The sequence below is a fragment of the Scyliorhinus torazame genome, chromosome 20 (genome assembly GCF_047496885.1).
Source record: "Scyliorhinus torazame isolate Kashiwa2021f chromosome 20, sScyTor2.1, whole genome shotgun sequence".
NCBI classification, from domain to species: Eukaryota; Metazoa; Chordata; class Chondrichthyes; order Carcharhiniformes; family Scyliorhinidae; genus Scyliorhinus; species Scyliorhinus torazame.
In genome coordinates this window covers 27063625-27079823 of record NC_092726.1, presented here as the reverse complement: position 1 = coordinate 27079823, position 16199 = coordinate 27063625, and the positions used below count along the sequence as shown (strand labels likewise).

The 16199-nt window shown below is 51.3% G+C and overlaps 1 protein-coding gene across 2 annotated transcripts; it reads left to right on the top strand.

The window, feature by feature from the left end:
* Positions 1–7003: 7003 nt before the first annotated feature.
* On the top strand, positions 7004–15748 carry LOC140397015 (S-adenosylmethionine synthase). 2 transcript variants are annotated; one of them, XM_072486047.1, is made up of 9 exons: positions 7004–7228; positions 8878–8955; positions 9228–9350; positions 9439–9551; positions 9655–9798; positions 11914–12132; positions 13126–13308; positions 13774–13907; positions 14232–15748. In XM_072486047.1, the coding sequence occupies exons 1-9, from the start codon at positions 7138–7140 to the stop codon at positions 14332–14334; spliced, it is 1188 nt and encodes a 395-aa protein (XP_072342148.1). In that variant the 5' UTR covers positions 7004–7137; the 3' UTR covers positions 14335–15748. The 2 variants fall into 2 exon arrangements, with proteins under 2 accessions (XP_072342148.1, XP_072342149.1); XM_072486048.1 differs by lacking the exon at positions 13126–13308.
* Positions 15749–16199: the final 451 nt, after the last annotated feature.

Genomic DNA, 16199 nt, shown 5'->3' with positions numbered 1-16199 from the left:
GAGGTGGTGTAGCTCTGTTATTTAAGGATGACATCCGGGCAACAGTAAGGGATGACATCGGTGCTATGGAGGATAAGATTGAATCCATTTCGGTGGAAATCAGGAATAGTAAGGCGAAAAAGTCACTGATAGGAGTTGTCTATAGATCACCAAATAGTACCATTATGGTGGGGCAGGCAATAAACAAAGAAATAACTGATGCATGTAGAAATGGTACAGCAGTTATCATGGGCGATTTTAATCTACATGTTGATTGGTTTAACCAGGTCGGTCAAGGCAGCCTTGAGGAGGAGTTTATAGAATGTATCCGCGATAGTTTCCGAGAACAGTATGCAATGGAACCTACGAGGGAACAAGCAGTCCTAGATCTGGTCCTGTGTAATGAGACAGGATTGATTCAGGATCTCATAATTAGGGATCCTCTCGGAAGGAGCGATCACAATATGGTGGAATTTAAAATACAGATGGAGGGTGAGAAGGTAAAATCAAGCACTAGTGTTTTGTGCTTAAACAAAGGAGATTACAATGGGATGAGAGAAGAACTAGCTAAGGTAGACTGGGAGCAAAGACTTTATAGTGAAACAGTTGAGGAACAGTGGAGAACCTTCCAAGTGATTTTTCACAGTGCTCAGCAAAGGTTAATACCAACAAAAAGGAAGGACGTAGAAAGAGGGAAAATCGGCCGTGGATATCAAAGGAAATAAGGGAGAGTATCAAATTGAAGGAAAAAACATACAAAGTAGCAAAGATCAGTGGGAGACTAGAGGACTGGGAAATCTTTAGGGGGCAACAGAAAGCTACTAAAAAAGCTATAAAGAAGTGTAAGATAGATTATGAGAGTAAACTTGCTCAGAATATAAAAACAGATAGTAAAACTTTCTACAAATACATAAAACAAAAAAGAGTGGCTAAGGTAAATATTGGTCCTTTAGAGGATGAGAAGGGAGATTTAATAATGGGAGATGAGGAAATGGCTGAGGAACTGAACAGGTTTTTTGGGTCGGTCTTCACAGCAGAAGACAGAAATAACATGCCAGTGACTGATAGAAATGAGGCTATGACAGGTGAGGACCTTGAGAGGATTGTTATCACCAAGGAGGTAGTGATGGGCAAGCTGATGGGGCTAAAGGTAGACAAGTCTCCTGGACCTGATGGAATGCATCCCAGAGTGCTAAAAGAGATGGCTAGGGAAATTGCAAATGCACTAGTGATAATTTACCAAAATTCACTAGACTCTGGGGTGGTCCCGGCGGATTGGAAATTAGCAAACGTGACACCACTGTTTAAAAAACGAGGTAGGCAGAAAGTGGGTAATTATAGGCCAGTGAGCTTAACTTCGGTAGTAGGGAAGATGCTGGAATCTATCATCAAGGAAGAAATAGCGAGGCATCTGGATGGAAATTGTCCCATTGGGCAGACGCAGCATGGGTTCGTAAAGGCCAGGTTGTGCCTAACTAATTTAGTGGAATTTTTTGAGGACATTAACAGTGCGGTAGATAATCATAGAATCATAGAATTTACAGTGCAGAAGGAGGCCATTGGGCCCATCGAGTCTGCACCGGCTCTTGGAAAGAGCACCCTACCCAAGGTCCACACCTCCACCCTATCCCCATAACCCAGTAACCCCACCCAACACTCAGGGCAATTTTGGCCACTATGGGCAATTTAGCCCAGCCAATCCACCTAACCCGCACATCTTTGGACTGTGGGAGGAAACCGGAGCACCCGGAGGAAACCCACGCACACACAGGGAGGATGTGCAGACTCCGCACAGACAGTGACCCAAGCCGGAATTGAACCTGGGACCCTGGAGCTGTGAAGCATTTGTGCTATCCACAATGCTACCGTGCTGCCCCAGTGGATGTGGTATATCTGGATTTCCAGAAAGCCTTTGACAAGGTGCCACACAAAAGGTTGTTGCATAAGATAAAGATGCATGGCATTAAGGAGAAAGTAGTAGCATGGATAGAGGATCGGTTAATTAATAGAAAGCAAAGAGTGGGGATTAATGGGTGTTTCTCTGGTTGGCAATCAGTAGCTAGTGGTGTCCCTCAGGGATCAGTGTTGGGCCCACAACTGTTCACAATTTACACAGATGATTTGGAGTTGGGGACCAAGGGCAATGTGTCCAAGTTTGCAGACGACACTAAGATAAGTGGTAAAGCAAAAAGTGTAGAGGATACTGGAAGTCTGCAGAGGGATTTGGATAGGCTAAGTGAATGGGCTAGGGTCTGGCAGATGGAATACAATGTTGACAAATGTGAGGTTATCCATTTTGGTAGGAATAACAGCAAAAGGGGTGATTATTTAAATGGTAGCATTGTGGATAGCACAATTGCTTCACAGCGCCAGGGTCCCAGGTTCGATTCCGGCTTGGGTCACTGTCTGTGCGGAGTCTGCACGTCCTCCCCGTGTCTGCGTGGGTTTCCTCCGGGTGCTCCGGTTTCCTCCCACAGTCCAAAGATGTTCAGGTTAGGTGGATTGGCCATGATAAATTGCCCTTAGTGTCCAAGATTGCCCTTAGTGTTGGGTGGGTTACTGGGTTATGGGGATAGGGTGGATGAGTTGACCTTGGGTAGGGTGCTCTTTCCAAGAGCTGGTGCAGACTCGATGGGCCGAATGGCCTCCTTCTGCACTGTAAATTCTATGATTCTATGATTAAAACATGCTGCTGTGCAGAGAGACCTGGGTGTGCTAGTGCATGAGTCGCAGAAAGTTGGTTTACAGGTGCAACAGGTGATTAAGAAGGGAAATGGAATTTCGTCCTTCATTGCTAGAGGGATGGAGTTTAAGACTAGGGAGGTTATGCTGCAATTGTATAAGGTGTTAGTGAGGCCACACCTGGAATATTGTGTTCAGTTTTGGTCTCCTTACCTGAGAAAGGACATACTGGCACTGGAGGGTGTGCAGAGGAGATTCACTAGGTTAATCCCAGAGCTGAAGGGGTTGGATTACGAGGAGAGGTTGAGTAGACTGGGACTGTACTCGTTGGAATTTAGAAGGAAGTGGGGGGAACTTATAGAAACATATAAGACTATGAAGGGAATAGATAGGATAGATGCGGGCAGGTTGTTTCCACTGGCGGGTGAAAGCAGAACTAGGGGGCATAGCCTCAAAATAAGGGGAAGTAGATTTAGGACTGAGTTTAGGAGGAACTCCTTCACCCAAAGGGTTGTGAATCTCTGGAATTCCTTGCCCAGTGAAGCAGTAGAGGCTCCTTCATTAAATGTTTTTAAGATAAAGATAAATAGTTTTTTGAAGAATAAAGGGATTAAGGGTTATGGTGTTCGGGCGGGAAAGTGGAGCTGAGTCCACAAAAGATCAGCCATGATCTCATTGAATGGTGGAGCAGGCTCGAGGGGCCAGATGGCCTACTCCTGCTCCTAGTCCTTATGTTCTAAGCAAGTTCAAGTTCAAAGCCCGCTAACCAGACGGATGAGCCCAGCTGAGCAGCAGTTACTTCTCCAGACCCGATAGACCCAGAATCAAACAACGGCCACTGTTCCTCTGACCTAAGCCGGGTGCCTGAAGTTAAGTACAGGTTGTCATAGTTGTTAGGTGTAGTTTAACTAGTAGTGTCTATGCTGCATGATTAATTGTGTGTAAATAAAGTACCCTTGACCTTGAACTAACTAACTGGTGTTTGGCTCTTTGATCGATCGCCGGTTGAACCTTGTGGTGGTATCATTTGATACCTGGCGACTCTGAGCATTAGAACATAGATATCCAAAGAAAGGACGGCAAATTCACTGACTGCCATATTTACAGTAGGTAAAAAAGGCAACATTCTCAATCGATATTCACATGGTTTTTTTTTTGCGGGGGGGTGGGGGGGGGGGGGCATTGTGAGTGGGTTTTCTTTGCAGTCCATCGCTAATACTTGCTACAAATTGAGGCTCAGTTCCGGTTGAGATTTAACGGTTTCTGGATCGCTGTGTTCATTTTCTGCATTGTGCTGAACCTAAAGGGACCGCTAAAAATAGAAAACTAAAAGCTGGAGGTGAATAGCAAGTGGGTCACTGCCTGCAGGAGAGGCGACGGGTTGGACAATATGTGGTGTTGGAGCACTCTTGGCCAAACTGAACTCAACCTAAGCAGGAGGACATAAGACGTGCATTTATATATCACCTTCCAGGATCGATTGCAACCATTGAAACACTGTCGTAATGTGGGGAGGGCAGCTAAGCTCCAACAGACAGCAATCCGAAAGGGCGGCACGGGCGCACAGTGGCTAGCACCGTTGCTTCGCAGCGCCAGTGGCCCCGGGTTCGATTCCGGCTTGGGTCACTGTCTGTGCGGAGTCTGCACGTTCTCCCCGTGTGTGCGTGGGTTTCCTCCGGGTGCTCCGGTTTCCTCCCACAGTCCAAAGATGTGGTTAAGAACAAAGAACAATGAAAAGTACAGCGCAGGAACAGGCCCTTCAAGCCTGCGCCGACCATGCTGCCACACTTCCGGGGTCCGTATCCCTCTATTCCCGGCCTTTTCATGTATTTGTCAAGATGCCCCTTAAACGTCGCTATCGTCCCTGCTTCCACCACCTCCTCCGGCAGCGAGTTCCAGGCACCCACTACCCTCTGTGTAAAAAACTTGCCTCGTACATCTCCTCTAAACCTTGCCCCTCGCACCTTAAACCTATGCCCCCTAGTAATTGACCCCTCTACCCTGGGGAAAAGCCTCTGACTATCCACTCTGACTATGACCCTCATAATTTTGTAGACCTCTATCAGGTCGCCCCTCAACCTCCTTCGTACCAGTGAGAACAAACCGAGTTTATTCAACCTCTTAGGTGGTTAGGTGGATTGGCCATGCGAACGCCAGACAGGGGCTTCAGATTGATCGGAAAGAGGGCGTCTCCGCCAGTTCCGCACTCCCTCAGCGCGGGGCTTGAACCCGCGACATTCTTTCTTAAAATAAATTTAGAGGACCCAATTTTTCTTTCCAATTAGGGGGCAATTTAGCGCGGCCAATCCACCTACCCTGCACATCTTTGGGTTGTGGGGGCGAGACCCACGCGGACACGGGGAGAATGTGCAAACTCCACACGGACAGTGACCCAGAGCCGGGATCGAACCCGGGTCCTCGGCGCCGTGAGGCAGCAGGGCTAACCCACTGCGCCACCGTGTCGCCCCACGCCAACATTTCATGCTGACAGACGCAGATTGTGCAGCACGCTTTTCGCAAATAAACATGATTGTCTCTTGTTTGAGTAAAATGCAAAGTTTACACTGCACTAGCAGCAATGCCTTCGCCACAGGCAAGAGTTAGATCAAGAGCAGGTTTAGTTACATTCTGTGGGGGGGGGGGGCTTAAATAGGGCGCTCTTTCCAAGGGCCGGTGCAGACGCGATGGGCCGAATGGCCTCCTTCTGCACTGAAAACTCTATGATTCTATGATAAGGGGTGCCTTGACAAATACATGAATAGGATGGGAATAGAGGGATACGGACTCCGGAAGGCTAGGAGGTTTTAGCCCCGATGGACAGTTGTTATAGGCTTGGAGGGACGAAGGGCCTGTTCCTGTGCCGTAATTCTCTTTGTTCTTTGATCCACAAGGCCAAAAAAAGGCAAAGTCCCATTAAATAGGGGTGTTGGTCCCGTCTCCACAGTGACTAGGAAACACCCCGCTAAACCCGCCCGAAACGGTACTTGCCTTGTCCCGTCAAATCGCGCCCATTTGTACATCTTTCGAAAAGTTAAAAAGCCCTGAGTGTTTCTGACTTGCTGCAATTTCAGTGGAAAACTGGCCGAACTGGGAGAATGGGAACTGAGGGAGGTGTTTCCATCTTTTTCTGGGGAAAGAGGGGCTAACTCATGGGACCACAGGACATTTGTGGTACGTGACCATGTGACTTTGCCCTGCCTTCCCCCTCCTCCATTCCCATCGGCAAGGACAAAACCCTGAGGCAAACAAAGATCGGCACTGTCACGGGAGGAGGAATTTTCATTCTTTCGATGAATTTTGCATCGCTATTTTCTCGGGGATTATAGACTGTGCGGGGAGGGGGTGGGGTCTTCGAGAAACTTCCTAGGCTACACATCCAGGAGGGAGGGAGACAATTCGATGTACGTACCCAGGAACACCCCCCCCCCCCCAACACCACAACCTTCCCTTGTTACTCAACATAAAGAGATTGCTGAGGGTCGCCCTCCCCCCCACCCGCCCATCATTCCATCGCAAACCCCCACTGCCCTGAATGATGCAAAATAAATTACAGAGGGGCACTATTGTCCCGAAAGACAGGGTGAATTGGTCATTCTGAATTCTCCCTCAGTGTCCCCGAACAGGCGCCGGAGTGTGGCGACTAGGGGCGTTTCACTGTAACCTCATTGCAGGGTTAATGTAAGCCCACTTGTGACAATAATATTGTGGGACTAACATTCATGGCAATAATTCAGGTTGATTGGATGGTGGGGGGGGGGGGGGGGGGGAGGGGGGTGTTATTAATTGCAAATTTTCGAACCATTTGTTTTGCAAATGAGCAACGTGTTGCAAATCGAAGAAAGGTGATTGTTGCAAGCGATGGGGGTTGAAAAACCCCCACAGCCCCGGCCCCCACAACATGGAAGCAATGTGACTGCGCCTCACTGCGGCATTCTGCACCCGGCGGGGTGATTGACAGGAGTCCCCGGGAGTCAAGCCCCGCCCCCTTCCCCTCCTTCCCCCCCCCCCCCCCCCACTCTGCAGCAGCTACCACGGCACGGTGGTGGGAAGGGGGGGATCTGCTCCACCCTTTTAAAAACGGACAGCCCCCCCCCTCCCAATCCAAAGGCAGGTAGGTGGGGGGGAGGGGGAGCTCAGCCCCTCCTATGCCAATTGAGGCGGAGATCTTTCTCATGGCCTCGCCCCCTCTTTCAGGAGAGGCGATTGAGTCTCCCAGTGTGGATGGTGCACCCCCGGCAGGGGGGAGAGGTTTGGTCGCGCCCGGTGGAACGTTGAGGGGAGGGGGCGGGGCGGAGGGACCCACGTGGTGCGGACCGGCCGCTATATAAAGGGGGCGGCGGGCGGGCGGCTGCCATTCTTCAGCGGAGCAGGAGCCGCGGCGACAGAGAGGAGGCAGCGACTGCACACATTCCAGATTCCCCCCAGCCCGCCATATCTCTCTCTCTCCCTCCATCACGCACTTACATACTCGCCGCCATGAACGGTCAGATCAACGGGCTGCACTGCTCCTCGCTGGACGAGAGAGCTTTCCTCTTCACCTCCGAGTCGGTGGGCGAAGGTCACCCGGGTGAGTGAGAGCTTTTCCCCCGGACCTCCTCGAGGGCTCGTCCGCGCGCCCCAGCCTGTTTGGGGGGGGGAGGGAGGGAGAAGGCGCGAGGGCAGCAAGCGAGCTCGCGCCGGCCGGCGCCTCGTGGAGGCTCGGCCGGCGCCGCTTCGGGAATCTTCGGCCGGCGCTCGGCCCCCCCCCCCCCCCGGGCTCCTCCGTTCGCGCCTGCGCGCTGCCCCCGGGCCGGGAGGCATTCGGCCGGCACGCGCGCGACCCCCCCCCCCCTCCCCCGTGACGCGGGCGGGACGACAACCTACTTCGTCACCGACCTCCGGGTTTCCCTCGCCCCGAAACGGCGGGTGGGCGGAACCCGCTGATGGTTCCTCCTCGCCTCGCGGCCGCCGCCCGACCAATCACTTGGCTCGGCTAATGATGCGCGGTCCCCATTGGTTCCGCCGGCTGTCACTCCGCACGAGCTGTCTCTCTTTCTCTCCCCCCCCCCCCCCAAAGAAGGTGCCTGGCGGGTAACCTTGACCGCTGGGTCCTAGCGTCCGCTGGAACTCATCAGTTTGAATGGCGAGTGTGTTGGGGCAGTTCGACTGCAGAGGCGTCACTGCTGAATTCAAACTCTCCCTGCCTGGTCCAGGGGTCATTTTTCTCAGAGGTGCTTGGATTCCTGAGATAAATGGAAAAAAGTTTAGTCATAGGGCAGCATGGTGCTGTAGTGGTTAGCACTGCTGCCTCACGGCGCCGAGGTCCCAGGTTTGATCCCGGCTCTGGGTCACTGTGGAGTTTGCACATTCTCCCCGTGTCTGTGTGGGTCTCGCCCCCACAACCCAAAGATGTGCAGCGTAGGTGGATTGGCCCCCCTAAATTGGAAAAAATGAGTTGGGTACTTAAAAAACGAGACGGGATCTCAGCGCGCCCATGTCCTTCCAAAGTTGTGCAGGTTAGTTCTTGGTGTCCAACAGTCGGGTGTGGTAATCAGTCCCTAACCACCTGTGCAAGGACAGTGGACTAGGTGGGGCGGCAGCATATGCTACAAAATAACTCTAGCCAGCCTGTTGCCAAATCTAGTTCTTCAATGGGTAACATAAAGTTGCCATAGTCCCAAGTGACTGTAGGCTGCTTTGTCCCCTTTGAGGGGGGGCTGACTGAGTCTTGTGCGAGGGGCATGTTTGAGGAAGGCGGGTAACCTCAGCCGTACGGGAATTGAAGCCTCGCTCCAGCCCAGTGCAGAACGTGATACGGCAGCACAGTGGTTAGCATAATTGCTTCACAGCTCCAGGGTCCCAGGTTCGATTCCCGGCTTGGGTCACTGTCTGTGCGGAGTCTGCACGTCCTCCCCGTGTGTGCGTGGGTTTCCTCCGGGTGCTCCGGTTTCCTCCCACAGTCCAAAGATGTGCAGGTTAGGTGGAATGGCCACGCTAAATTGCCCTTAGTGTCCACAATTGGCCTTGGGGTTGGTTGAGTGGGGTTACTGGGTTATGGGGATAGGGTGGTGTGGGCCTCGGTAGGGTGCTCTTTCCAAGAGCCGGTGCAGACTCGATGGGCCGAATGGCCTCCTTCTGCACTGTAAATTCTATGATTTTGTGAAGAAGCGGAAATCGTTATCGGCAGGATACTGTTTTGGTATTTTGGCTGGTAACTGAACTTTTTCTTTTGTGCAGATAAAATTTGTGATCAAATTAGCGATGCGGTGTTGGATGCCCATCTCAAACAAGATCCTGATGCCAAAGTTGCTTGTGGTAAGTATTTTTTTTATGATGTCTCGGGAATCTGCTCTTGCGACTTAAAAAGAGGCTGCGAACCCTGCAGCTAACTTCTCAGGCTGATGAAACTGACTGACGTTAACTATTCAAATTTGATTCCAAACTGTTGCTGTGTGCATTTGAACACAATCTATTTTTTACAGCTAAGAAATATGGCCAGCTTGCTCTATTTTGGGGTAAGGAGAGATTCAAACTGGGGTGAATTGGTCTCTTAATGTTGTATTAACGGCTCGTATTTCCTTCTCCAGAGACTGTTGCAAAGACTGGCATGATTCTGCTGTGTGGCGAGATTACCTCCAGGGCATCTGTGGATTATCAGAAGGTCGTGCGAGATACCATCAAGCATATCGGATACGATGATTCTTCAAAAGGTGCGTTACGGTCTGGGGTCTCTTTGCCGCCCGTTACGATGCGAGTCTTGAATGTGCAATAAGGATGAACTTGCTGGTTGCCTTGCAGGTTTCGACTACAAGACCTGCAATGTTCTGGTTGCTTTGGAGCAGCAGTCCCCAGATATTGCACAGGGTGTTCATTTGGATAGGAACGAGGAAGATATTGGTGCTGGAGATCAAGTAAGCTCATCTTTGACCATCTTGGACTTTTAACTGCCGCTTTAGGTTGGTTTGTTTTTTTAATGGGTGTGAGACTAACCTTGTCGAACATCCTCTTTTTCAGGGTCTGATGTTTGGTTATGCCACTGATGAAACGGAAGAGTGCATGCCCCTGACTATTGTCCTCGCTCACAAACTGAACGCCAAGATGGCGGAGCTGAGACGCGATGGAACTCTGCCCTGGCTTCGACCAGACTGCAAAACACAGGTGATGTGAGCTTGGTAGTGTTTTTTTTTTTTGACTTGGAGCGTGTGATCATGTTTGGGTTTTTTCGCCTCCCCAGCATCACCTGCCCTTGTCCCTGATCTCCGAAGAAAGACTTGAGTGACACTATTCAATCATCTTTATTATTGTCGCCAAGTAGGCTTCCTGAGGAAAACAGAAGTCGGCACTGTCGAGGGAGGAGGAATTTTCATTCTTTCGATGAATTTTGCATTCGCTGCATTAACACTGCTGGGGAAAAGTCCGTTGTCGCCACTCCGCCGCCTGTTCGGGTACACAGGCTTACATTAACACTGCTGGGGGACAGTCCCTTGTCGCCACCCCGCCGCCTGTTCGGGTACACATGCTTACATTAACACTGCTGGGGGACAGTCCCTTGTCGCCACCCCGCTGCCTGTTCGGGTACACAGGCTTACATTTACACTGCTGGGGGAAAAGTCCCTTGTCGCCACCCCGCCGCCTGTTCGGGTACACAGGCTTACATTAACACTGCTGGGGGACAGTCCCTTGTCGCCACCCCCGCCGCCTGTTCGGGTACACAGGCTTACATTAACACTGCTGGGGGACAGTCCCTTGTCGCCACCCCGCTGCCTGTTCGGGTACACAGGCTTACATTAACACTGCTGGGGGAAAAGTCCCTTGTCGCCACCCCGCTGCCTGTTCGGGTACACAGGCTTACATTAACACTGCTGTGGGAAAAGTCCCTTGTTGCCACTCCGCCGCCTGTTCGGGTACACAGGCTTACATTAACACTGCTGGGGGAAAGTCCCTTGTCGCCACCCCGCCGCCTGTTCGGGTACACAGGCTTACATTAACACTGCTGTGGGAAAGTCCCTTGTCGCCACCCCGCTGCCTGTTCGGGTACACAAGCTTACATTAACACTGCTGTGGGAAAGGTCCCTTGTCGCCACCCCGCCGCCTGTTCGGGTACACAGGCTTACATTAACACTGCTGGGGGACAGTCCCTTGTCGCCACCCCGCCGCCTGTTTGGGTACACAGGCTTACATTAACACTGCTGGGGGACAGTCCCTTGTCGCCACCCCGCCGCCTGTTCGGGTACACAGGCTTACATTAACACTGCTGGGGAAAAGTCCCTTGTCGCCACTCCGCTGCCTGTTCAGGTACACAGGCTTACATTAACACTGCTGGGGGACAGTCCCTTGTCGCCACCCCGCCTGCCTGTTCGGGTACACAGGCTTACATTAACACTGCTGGGGGACAGTCCCTTGTCGCCACCCCGCTGCCTGTTCGGGTACACAGGCTTACATTAACACTGCTGGGGGAAAGTCCCTTGTCGCCACCCCGCCGCCTGTTCGGGTACACAGGCTTACATTAACACTGCTGGGGAAAAGTCCCTTGTCGCCACTCCGCCGCCTGTTCGGGTACACCGAACTTAGAATTTCCAATTTAGAGTGCACAAAAAGCACTTCTTTTGCGACATGTGGGAAGAAACCGGAGCACCTGAGGGAAACCCACGCAGACACTGGGAGAATGTGCAAACTCCGCACAGACAGTGACCCGAGGCCGGGAATCTAACCTGGGACCCTGATTGGGGGGGGAGGAGAGAGAAGAGAGAGAGAATGTAGATTTCAACCGGTGATCCATGAGGAAACGTTCTCTTACAGAATCCCTACAGTGCCAGAAGGAGTGACTGCACCGACCCTCTGAAAGAGCTAATCTCGGCCCACTTACCCATAGCCCCACCTAACCTGCACGTCCCTGGACACTTGAGGGGGAATTTAGCGTGGTCAGTCCACACAACCTGCACATCTGTGGGAGGAAACCGGAGCACCAGAAGGTGGTAGGGATGTGGAACGACGCCTGAAAAGGTGTCTTCCTGAAGAGCTGTAGACCGTGTAGGAATGGGTGGCCAATCTGGGTTGACATTTCTGGCCTCCCTGTGACTTTTCTGCCCCCCCCCCCCCCTCCCTCGCCATCTTGTGGTTTATTGATCGTCCTCTCCATGGAGAAGGAGCGAATACCCCTCCTGCCCTGTTGGGTGTCGCTGTTAATTGCTGCCGAGAGACATGTTAAATGTTTGCCATGTTGTGTTTTCTCCCACCCCCCCCCCCCCCCCCCCCCCCCTTCCTGGTGCACAGGTCACGGTGCAATACCTGCAGGACCACGGAGCTGTCATTCCTATCCGCGTGCACACCATAGTCATCTCAGTGCAGCACGACGAAGAGGTGCCCCTGGACGAGATGAGGGATGCCCTGAAGGAGAAGGTGGTCAAGGCCGTTGTGCCCTCCAAGTACCTGGACGATGAGACCATCTACCACCTGCAGCCCAGTGGAAGATTTGTTATTGGAGGACCCCAGGTTGGCTAGAGCTTGTCGTTCTTTGGTGTGGTGGGCTTCTGAAAACTGCTGAACTGCAGATTAGCTTTGGAGGCTGGGGTTTACTTGCATGTGCTTAGAGGCTTTGCTGCTTGTCTCAAAAGAAAATGTTTTTTTTTTTTTTTTAGCCCATGGAAGGCTGGGGACTTTTTTTTTTTTCCTTTGCTCAGCTGATTCCTTGACCCTGCTCCCGGGTACAAAGAAAATTACAGCACAGGAACAGGTCCTTCGGCCCCCTCGGCCTGCGCCGACCCATTATCTGACCCCGTCGCCGATTTTCCAAGGATCTGCTTCCCTCTGTTCCCCCGACCGTTCATTTGTTCAGAGCGTGTCGAGCGTCGGGAACCAGTGCTCGCTCGTGGTGAGGGTGGTTGGAAGCAGGGCATGCCTTGTCTCCTGAGCTTGGGGAGCACCCTACTGCTGTCTCGACCTTGAGCTGAGCTGGGTATTGACTCCCCCTGTGCTCAACTGTTAAGATTTGACTGGATTAAGGCAAGTTTTTGTTTTTTGGGGGGGGGGGGGGCGTGCTCGCTCTGCGTCCGGTTCGCTTGCACAAGAAATGCCGAGCTGCAACATTTGGTGTTTTTAAAATGAGACTGCTTAAACTTGTGACCCTGGCTGCTTGGACAACTGGGATATTTATGGCACTGGCCGAGGAAAGAAGACGGAATTCCAATTTTGGGTCGTCCTAATCTGCCTCCACTTCCCGTTACCAGTGACGGTACCGCACCCGGTGTACCTCGCTTACTTTCAGACCCCGTGCTGTTTTTTTTTTTTTTTTTGTTGCCTCTGTACCAGCCCAATATACTCTGGCAGGCTGTCTCCCATTTTGTGACGGTAAGGAAGTCCTTGCATGCTGCTACGCTACTGAAATCCAGAGTGGCAAAAGAGAGGGAGAAAAATGCTGGCAAGCGTTCGGGTTTGTTCTGACAATTGAGACTTAAACCCACACCCCCCCCAAACCTCTCAAAACAGGGAGACGCAGGCCTCACTGGGCGCAAGATCATTGTTGATACCTATGGTGGATGGGGTGCCCACGGGGGTGGTGCTTTCTCTGGCAAGGACTACACCAAGGTGGATCGGTCTGCTGCCTATGCCGCTCGCTGGGTTGCCAAGTCTCTGGTAAAGGCTGGTCTGTGTCGACGGGTCCTTGTGCAGGTGAGTGTTCACAGCTACCATGTTTTACACGCTGGAATGTAAGGGGTGGGGGAATTAAAGTAATGTGGCGCTTCCCCCCCCCCCCTGTGTTTGTCACGAGGCACCAATGGCCTTGAAGGTGAATAGCAACATGCATTCCTCATTGCAGTCAGATGATGGGCAGCGCGTGAATGATTGCGATTATTTAGCCCCTTTCTTCGGCCACAAAAGATGATCCGAGGAGAGGCAGGGAGCTCATTCCTGGCTTAAATTAGTGACGGGATCTTTTTTAAAATGCATAGTTAGTGTGAGGAAGGCCCCCCCCCCCCACTCTGGTGACTGCCGTGTGATAGTTGAGGCGATATTGTGCTCCACTCCTCCCAGAGTGCAGCTCCGTCTCGGTTTGAGGGTTGGCAACACCTGGAGCTGATGGTTAAAGTTGTGTGTGCGTGTTAACCCGGGCAGTAACATTCCGTCTGCCCCTAGGTGTCCTATGCCATTGGGGTGGCGCACCCTCTGTCCATTTCCATCTTCTCCTACGGGACGTCTGAAATGAGTGAGAAGGAGCTGTTGGAAGTAGTGAAGAAGAACTTTGACCTTCGTCCTGGTGTCATCGTCAGGTAAACAGTGGTGTTGGGGTGGTAGGATATGTGGTGAGTTTTTTTTTAAAAACGAGGGGGCAAAGAGGGCGGCGCAGCGGTTAGCACTGCTGCCTCACGGCGGCCGAGGTCCCAGGTTCGGTCCTGGCTCTGGGTCGCTGTCAGTGTGGAGTTTGCACATTCTTCCCTGTGTTTGCGCCGGTTACCCTGCATCCCAAAGCTTTGCAGGTGGATTGTCCACGCTAAATTCCCTTAATTGAAAAAAATGAATTGGGTGCTACAGGGGGGTAATGTACATTCAGCAGGGGAGAGAAAGGGTACTCAACTTCTGAATGTGTTTTCCAGGGACCTGGACATGAAGAAGGCAATTTATCAGAAGACGGCAGCCTATGGCCACTTTGGTAGGGATAGCTTCCCCTGGGAAGTGCCTAAGAAACTTAAGTACTGAGTGTAAAGTCTTTCTCCCCAGACTTGCTGGTGTATAATACAGAGAAGCTACAAGCTCTCGGGGAGAAAGGCCCCATCCCCTATATCCTGTCCTCCCGTAACTCCATACACCACATAGTGGCAGAATCTCTCCCCGCCCCCTCCCTTTGTCGTTAACCCCCCCCCCTCCCCCCCCCATTCCCCCTCCCTCCTGTGCTAGCCATTGCAATGCTAATGTGTAACTTTCATTCAGCAGGGTGTGGGTTGAAAGGGGACCATGAACTCGAGGATCAAAGTTTTTATTTGAGTTTTCCATGTTCGTTGGGGGGGGGGAGGGGGGGGGTGGGAATGACCAGACACTACATTTGTTCCGATTGACTGCTTGTAACCCCGATCTGCGACATTTTGCTTCCCATTCCACCTGTGGTGTTGCTTATACATGGGAGTGATGACCTTTTTTTTTTTTGTCAGTGCGTCACCCAAACATTGGGGTGCACCTAGTAATTGGTGCTTATTGTGTAGTTCCAACCCTTAATGTAACGTTGATGTCCTTGACACTTAAAAAAAAAAAAAAAACGTGCAGTCCTGTTTTTGAATTAGCGACTGGTTTTAATTTCCTCCCCATTCCTGATTATTTTTTCTCTTCGAGGACGTACGTAATGATTTTTAAAAAAACAAAAAGGGTTTTTAAAAGGAATTGACAACAGCTATGCATCGTTTGTTTCTGCACTAGCCAAAACCTGATTTTTACACTCTTCATATATATATTTTTCTTCTTCGCCCTTGGTAAGCCTCGACGCGATAAGAAGTTGTGGGCTTCTCCCCAAGGTCTGTGGATTGCACACTTTGGTACTTTTTTTTTCTCTCTCTTTTCTCCTACAAGGAATTAATCCATAACTCCATAAACTGCACAATGAGCTCCTGGATTTTTGAGCTGTATTTCAGTCAGGTGGACATTGCAGCCATTGCAGCAAAGCTGGTGTACGTACAGAGAAACCAGCAGGGTGATGGTGGCAGGAATCTAACCTTCATACTTGAATAATTACGTTCCTATTTATTCTGAGACTTGGCGTGGTTACAGAGAAGCTACTGTCTCAATGGGCAGCTTAAAAGATACGGATATTTTTTTTAAAAAGAGATATATTGCAATTCCTTCAGTCCCAGTATCCCTGGTAGGCCCAAGGTGTCCTACAGAAAGCCCTTGGGGCCCAACCTACAGGGGGTCTGGCTGGTGTTAAACACAGGGGCTGGCGAGTGCAGCAGTTGGTGAAGTGGCTCTTGGCTAGTGTTGTACAGAGAAGCTGGCCTGTTTACATGCTCTCTGCCACTGCTGCGATCGACAAGTGCCTTTTTGTAACTTGGCAGTTATTACGTATGTCTGTTGTCAGAAGTCCAAATGCTGAGATCTCAATAAAGTGCTAGGTTCTCCATATAAAGTTGCCTGTTTCGAGTTTTCTTTTTTGATGGGCTGTGGAAAATGTGCTATTGAAATTGGGTTGCATGTTAAAAGGGTTGCAGTGGTTAGCACTGCTGCCTCACAGCACTGAGGACCTGGGTTCGATCCTGGTCCCGGGTCACTGCAGTACCATCGAACCATCCCAGTGTTTCCAAAGAGGATGTGGAGGATCCTGACAATCGGGAAGATTGCCCAGCAGAAGTTTTAAACTTGCCTCATAGAATTTACAGTGCAGAAGGAGGCCATTTGGCCCATCGAGTCTGCACCGGCTCTTGGAAAGAGCACACTTCCACCCTATCCCTGTAACCCAAGCAATCCACCTAACCCAAGGGCAATTTAGCATAGCCAAGGTACCTAACCTGCACATCTTTGGACTGGGAGGAAACCCACGCACACACGGGGAGAACGTGCTGACAGTGACCCAAGCTGGG

Bases quoted from the DNA above. Each gene is read 5' to 3' on its own strand.
- LOC140397015 (XM_072486047.1), top strand. From the start codon at position 7,138: ATGAACGGTCAGATCAACGGGCTGCACTGCTCCTCGCTGGACGAGAGA. The intron at 7,229-8,877 runs GTGAGTGAGAGC...TCTTTTGTGCAG, and splicing joins GGTGGGCGAAGGTCACCCGG to ATAAAATTTGTGATCAAATT. The intron at 13,309-13,773 runs GTGAGTGTTCAC...GTCTGCCCCTAG, and splicing joins GTCGACGGGTCCTTGTGCAG to GTGTCCTATGCCATTGGGGT.